The sequence below is a fragment of the Vigna unguiculata genome, chromosome 6 (genome assembly GCF_037176805.1).
Source record: "Vigna unguiculata cultivar grain cowpea cultivar isolate G323 ecotype 2 chromosome 6, ASM3717680v1, whole genome shotgun sequence".
In the NCBI taxonomy this organism is placed as follows: Eukaryota; Viridiplantae; Streptophyta; class Magnoliopsida; order Fabales; family Fabaceae; genus Vigna; species Vigna unguiculata.
Window position 1 is genome coordinate 41,966,479 of NC_140797.1, and position 7,699 is coordinate 41,974,177.

General features: G+C 29.2%; 1 protein-coding gene across 1 annotated transcript; it reads right to left on the minus strand.

Moving 5' to 3' along the window:
• Positions 1-801: 801 nt before the first annotated feature.
• On the minus strand, positions 802-2,495 carry LOC114187638 (tyrosine decarboxylase-like). The gene has a single exon (XM_028075933.2). The coding sequence runs from the start codon at positions 2,493-2,495 to the stop codon at positions 996-998; it is 1,500 nt and encodes a 499-aa protein (XP_027931734.1). The 3' UTR covers positions 802-995.
• Positions 2,496-7,699: the final 5,204 nt, after the last annotated feature.

Genomic DNA, 7,699 nt, shown 5'->3' on the forward strand with positions numbered 1-7,699 from the left:
GTTATTCATAGACGTGTTTGTTTTATTTGAAAAGTTCATCATTGTTTTCATTGCAAATGTGGTTGGATGTAACTATATAATATAACTTCTAACTTAATAATTGATTTCATACTTATTTTATATGATCAAATTTTCCATATATAAGCTGTTCAAAAGTTTACTAAAAAAGCACGTCATAATGAACTATAATGTTCATTTTGTAATAATCTAAATCATCACCATAATTTAACATCATTTTTTAAAATTTAAAAAAAAAAACAAAAAAAGTTAAATAAAAAATTATATTTTGACTCTCATTTAATTCTCATCCTTTACTTTTTGTTGTGATGACTTAGTACCATTAATTAATAATTATCTATACTAAAGCAGGTATGAGAATAAAAAAATATAAATCATATTATCATTATTCTTGTTAAATGTTAAAGTACACCTATTGAAACACAATAGTCCCATCTATTAAATGTAGGATAAGTGATTTTTTTTTTAGCTATTAATTATTTCCTGTCAAATACAATTGGCAGATATAAGTAGCATCAAATTTATTAATATAAAACAAAAAAATTAGTTAATATTTTACTTTCATGTTAATTAAAAGCATTTAATAAGACATATTATTGGTTAAAGAAAAAGAAATAACAAAAAATAGATATTAAATGTTGAAATGTGCTATAAAAGTGTTAATTCAAAGGAAGTGATACACTGCGAACGAAGACGCTACACTTGTCTCACATGTCGTTAGCATATAAATACAACATAGACTTTTCTTTCTATATATATATATATGAAAATATATAATTTCACTTTTTGTTGATAACAAATAAACAAGCAATTCATTTCAATTATGAAAACAATTTGCCCAACCAAGCAAGAAAATACATTGAAAACAATTTTTTATTTTGCTACCACACTTAAGCCAATCGAGTTTCTGAAGAATCAGATTCTGCTATAAAGAAAAAAAGTAAGAACTCTTTTTTTCTGTCAAATTTAGATGTAACTCAGTAACTTAGAATGGCGTCAGCATGTTCCAGCACCGTCTTCCATGCCATGATAACATGTGTTGTATCAGTCAGAGTTGCTCCAATGGCACACCTAATCACGAAAACCCCTCCAACGATTGCATGAGTCATGTAAACAGTGCCCGAACCATTGATCGAATCCAGCAACCTACGGTTGGTTTCATTTGCAACATCCTCAGTTTTGAAACCTCCATTCTGAACTTTACCATTGCCATTGCTGCTGATCTTTGCAACTGCAGAAGGTAAAAGCCTAAAGCAAACCATAGCAAGATTTCTAGGCACAAAAATCTCAAACCTTTTGTCCCTTCTCACCAACCCTTCAAAAGTCTTGGCCATTTCAACGTGGCTTCTGAGGAAGTTTCTGAGATTCGCAACACCATAGCTTCTTAGAACAAGCCAAAGTTTGAGTGCACGGAACCTTCTGCTCAAGGTTATCTGCCAATCCTTGTAATCCACCACTTGTTTTGAATCCGTAGCACTGTTCTCCAAGTACCCTGAATGTGTCGATAGGGACTTTATCACAGAAGCTGGATCCTTCACCCAAAGGCAGCAACAATCCAAGTTTGTTAGAAACCATTTGTGAGCATTGAAACTGAACGAGTTTGCATCCTCAACTCCATCAATAAGGTGTCTGAACTCAGGACAAATGCACACGCTACCAGCATAAGCAGCATCAACGTGGACCCACATGGCATATTTTTTTGCCACCATGCAGAGTGGTCCCAATGGATCGATAGCAGTGGTTGAAGTTGTGCCCACAGTGACACAAAGATAACAAGGAACCAACCCATTTTCCACATCTGTTCGAATGGCGGATGATAGTGATTCTGGTGACAAAGTGAAGGAAGTCGACTTCATTGTCTTGATTACCCTAAGATTCTTGGGGTGAATACCTATTATATGAGCTGCTTTCTGAATAGCACAATGTGTTTGATCAGACACATAAACGACTAGCTGAGAGATATTTTCTCTGCCAATTTGGCTAAGCGTTTTATCTCTAGCAGCAACAAGTGTGACCAAAATGGCCTCACATGTTGTCCCTAACAACACACCTCCACCACTCCCTGAAAAGAGAAAAGCTTTGGGGAGCTTCAGGACCTGACCTAGCCAATCCATGACAACACTTTCTAGCTCTGTTGCAGCCGGTGATGACACCCAATTGAACCCTACCAAGTTGAATCCAGTGCTCAGCATCTCACCAACAAACCCTGCTGTGCTACCACTGGAGGGAAAGTAGGCAAAGTAATTAGGGCTTTGCCAGTGTGTTATGCCAGGAACTATGTGCTGCTGCAAATCTTGAAGGATGGTTTCAATCGGTTCAGGACTGAGAGGGGCAAAATCTGGTATGAGATTTCTGAGATAACCTGGTTCTACTTGGCTTAACACTGGATACTTGCCAATATTCTGGTAATAATCAGCAAGGAAGTCAATGATCATGTATCCTTGCCTCCTAAATTCTTTTGGGTCTAAAGGATTCATGATGAGCGTGGGATTTTTAGCTTGCAGCCTGAAAAAATTTATAGAATAGAGAGGCACTTAGTGCACTGTAATTTCTTTTTTTTACAACTCAATTTTAGGATATTTTAATCATTAAAAAAATATCAAGCGTTTTTAATTCATAAATTTTGAGGAGCAAGGGTTAGAAGTCTTACATCAACTAAAGATAAGATCAATTCACAATATATAAGTGGGTACAATTCTCATCTTACAAGCTGATTTTGTAGGATTGAGTTAGGTTTAAAGTCCACTTCTAACATGTTGAAACTCCCACATCGACTAGAGATAAGGCCAATTCACAATATATAAGTGAGTACAATCCACATCTTATAAGTTGGTTTTGTGGGTTCTGTTTCACCCGATATTGGACCGCTAACGGTTTCACATCAACTAGAGATAAAACCAATTCACAATATAAGTTGGTACAATTCTCCACCCAATATCGGGCTGCTAACGGACTACCCACTAATTTATTGTCCCATGCACAAGAGTGGGGTTGAGCTAAGTCTAAAACTCACTTCTAACAATAATTGAAACTCGCCTCTATTTGAAATTTTGATATATTTTGGTCCTTAAATTTTAAAAATAAATTGTTATAGTCCTTTTAATTCAAGTGTGTTAAATTTTTTTGTGTTAAACGCGTTCTTTAGATAATATTGAAGCAAAAACGTGTCAAAACGGTATAAATAACTCAAATACTAATATAAGATACATTTGATGCGTCAACAAATTTATCATAATTGACTTAAAATAACTATAATCATTTATTTTTGAAATTTGAAAATCAAAATGTATCAAATTTTCAAATATAGATGAATTTCAATTTTGTGTCAAAATTCAGAAAACTAAAATATATTTAATCAAAAAAAATTAAAAAATTAAAAAAATAAAATAATAAATATAAAACTTATGTAAAAATTTGTTAAGTATCAAAATAATACTATTCTATTATATTTTTTGATATATATATAGCAAAATATAATTTTCGTTATCTTTAATATACTCACTAAATTATATTGTCATATAGTAACTTTTCTTCCCAAACTGATATTCATATGCAACTTCCTTTTAAGTACCAAGGACATGGACATAAAATACAAACTTTCTACTCTCAAAAGGTAGACGTAGAAAACGGATATTATTATGTTCTCTGAGATATTACACGTTAATGTTTTGATGATGTTGCTAATTTGAGTTAAAATTTCTTTATCTTTATTTGCTTTAAAGAGTTAGATACCTGTTCAAGTAATCACTACCACCTAATAATTAGACTTTTGGTAATTTAATTTTGCCGACTAACTCATTCACTTTCTAGATAAGTCCTTAAAATTGGTATAGTTAGTTGAAAGAATTAAATGATCCAAGACACTATATTCGTTTTTGTTTCACAGTTGTTGCAAATTTCTATATTTTTTTTTTCCTTAGCCCAGAACAATTCCTAATTTACTTTATGCTAGTTCAACTAATTTTCGTACTGGAGGGTATAGCTAGAAAATAGGGTATAGCTGGAAAATTGATGGACCATAAAATATTAAATGCCAAGCTATACAGTTACTTATGATTTATTGATTCATTAGTACTGCCTCCATTCCTGTTTTCAAGATTTTTATTTTTATTTAAATATATAACTTTCAAAGTTCAAAGATAATATAATAAAAAAAATTATGCTCTTATTATTCCTTAATTTTTAATTAAAATTTTATATAAGTATTTACTTGTAATGTAAAACTAAAGATGATAAAATAAAAAAATCTTAGAAATTAATATTTTATTTGACTCAATTGGTATACTTACATAGGTTTTTTCAAATGAACATTAAATAGCAATTTAAAATGAAAAAAAAAATACAATATAAGCACACACCTTACATTGCACGTGTTTGCTATACGCAATTTAGTTGTAGCTGTGTATCTTGGTAGAAAAATAATAAATGGTCATAATGGGAGTAGAGTTGTGTAAAAAGAAGAGGACCAAACTAAAAAAAAGGACCAAAGAGAGTAAATAATATTAAAAAAACTTTAATAACAATAAAACTTCTACAAATTTATTTTTCTTAAAGACTTTATTAAAGACAGAATATTAAAGTTACATTTATTATTCTTTTCAACAACTTATAAACAAATATATATATATATATATATATATATATATATATATATATATATATATCACATATTATTGACCGTTGAAATTTGTTTGTAATATATTGTTTTCTCACAAAAATTTGTTGATAGTTTCATAAGTATAAAATTTGTGGAAATAATTATATAATTGTTAATAATTATCATCAGATGCATCTACCAATAAATCTTAAAAGTATTATTGATGGATTTATCTATCAACAATATGAACACGTGAACATCAATGTTGATAGATTTTTATGCGTTACTAATCCCAAATATGCTTAAATTATGGTAATGATAGTAATTTATAACAATATATAAAGAGATTTTTTTTTTTGTGTTTAAGTTTCAAAATATCAATTTTACCCTTTAAATATAATAATTTATTAAATTTTTAAAAATTGATCGATACTTTTATAAATTTTTTATAAAGTCGGCTATCTCTATTTCTTCTCTACTTCTTTATTTATCAATGGTTATTTTTTCATCAGTTTTGATATATTTCACTTTATTTTTAATAATATAATTTTAGTTTATGTATTAACTTAATAACATTACAATATTATCACCTACTAATATAATATCACGCATATTTAAAAAATGCATATACACATGTGCTATCGCGCCTGTGTTTACGCTAGTATACTTAAAGAATTTTCTGTCAGTAATCTATTAAATATTTTATTTATATTGAGCTTGATCCAAATACCTACTCCATTTAAATTTTTTTAAAAATTAATGTTGTATTAAACTTGATCTAGATACATTAATTAATATTATCAACTAATCCACATTGGATCCAAATCAATAAATTATAAATTATGATAAAAAAAAATTATAAATCATCGTCTATGATAAATTGAGTAACTATAATTAATCCTTTAAAAATTCTAAATCGTCATTAACTTAAATGAATCAGATATTGTCATCAACCATAAGTAAATACGACCCTAATTAATGGAATATTATGAACTTAAAGTAATATAAAACTGAACAAATATATAAAAAAAAAAAAAAAATTAGAGAAACAAGTCTAAACGAACATGGATATGGTTTGAAGTTATTAGTTTTTAATAACTTAAACATAAATATCTTATGTCTAGTTATTCATAATAATTTGAATAATCAACATAATTTTTTTGTCGGCACAAAAATAATCAAGATGCTCCTATCCATGATTATCTTTTTGGTGTTTATTTTATTTTATATAGCACCTCCATAAATATTCATTTTTGTCTCAAGTTCATGTTGCTGCAAACTTCCATGATGTTGTTTTTGTTAGAATTAATTGACGAATTAATTCTATTAGTGACTCATTTGAAATATTATGATGGGCCCAATTGTGATTTAATAAATATAGAGACTTATTGGTTATTATTATGGGAAGTGATAATAAAATAAAATAAAGATAAGATAAAATAAAAACCAACTTGATGGACGTTGGTATAAAAAGGAATTGGGGTTCTGTCTCTGGCCATAAGGTTCTTTTCATTGTAACCCATCAAGTACGTGTGAGAAAAGAAAGAAAGGCAAAGAGATAGATTGGGAAACGGTGGTTGAAGAGCACACAAGATTATAAATTGAAGAACGCATATTCACAGGATCTCTCATGGATCAAGGTTAGTGCTCTATTATGATTTATCGTGTGAGAATTATAAATCTTAAAGATCCTTAATTAAGTTTTACATGTGGTATCAGAGCCAGGTTGTAGGATTTATGATTCTCCTTTTATGATGTTCGTTTCCAATTTTTATGAACCCTAATTAAAGTTTGAAGGGTTATTTAAATTTTCCGCTACTTTAAAATTGAATGTGAATGCCATGGTTGGAAACGAGAATTGTTTTTCGCTGTTGAAACTGAATCTTATTGTGCTGCCATTAACCGGAATTGTTTGCGTGTTTACTGTAACGTGTTTTTATTTTTTGGCATTGAAGAAAAAGAAAAAAAAATTCGTTACGTGTGAAGTTACATGTGAACGTGCATCATGTGTGAAGTTACTTTTCGCTACTGTTACTTTTTTATTTTCATTCAAGATTTAGGATTACGTGAATATGTATTATGTTTGATTGGAATAAAGGAATGAATGCGGTGATGTAAACCGTTAGTATGTATGTGCCAATTCCAATTCATTCTCTATTACGCTATTTTACTTGTTGTTTATGTTAATTTATTTATTAACATTAAAGTGTAATGTTTTTATTGGTTTACGCTCTCAATAAATTAATATTAATTATTTTAGTTATATAAATAATTAATAATTTTATTTTAATTTACAATAATATTTATGTTTGTTATTGTTAAATTAAAATTAATGAGGAAGCTATATAAAGTTTATAGCAATTAAATGTAAGTGTATTTATTTATTTGAAATTAAGTATGATAAATTTTGTTAGTCACCAAAGTGGCCAAAATTTTAAAGTTTATATGATTTCAAATTATTAATGTTTTTTATTTTAATTACCCATAGTATGGATGCTAAATTATGAATAATTAAATTATGGGTTAATTAAAATTCATTAATTATAAGACATTTAAGGATCGCCCAAAGGTTGATTAATTGTTCTCATAATTAATGAACATGATTGTAGATAATTTTGTATGCGTCACTAGTTTTATTTATATACCCAAAGGTAGTAGGTGATTCTAGTTGATGCATATTTTAATTATCAATAATGTTATAATGTGATTAGCATCATTATTTTTATGTTTGTGTATTAGTGGATCTCCCAAAGGAGAACATTAGTATGCATAGAATGATTGTTTATATCTGAATCTGTTTTTACGTTTAGTTTTATGACTCAAAGCATTAATGTTAGGCATGTGTTAATTGCAGTCTCTGTTCCGGTATCTTTACATGCGCTTGCTTCGTCTGTTCCAGTCTTTAATGGGTTGAATTTCCCTGACTGGAGTGAGCAAGTCCAATTTCACTTAGGTGTGTTGGATCTTGATCTAGCTCTTCTAGTTGAAAAGCTGGCTGCTATCACGGATGCTAGTAGCAATGAAGAGAAAGCCCATTACAAAGCCTGGGTAAGATCAAATAGACTTAGCTTAATGTTTATGAGA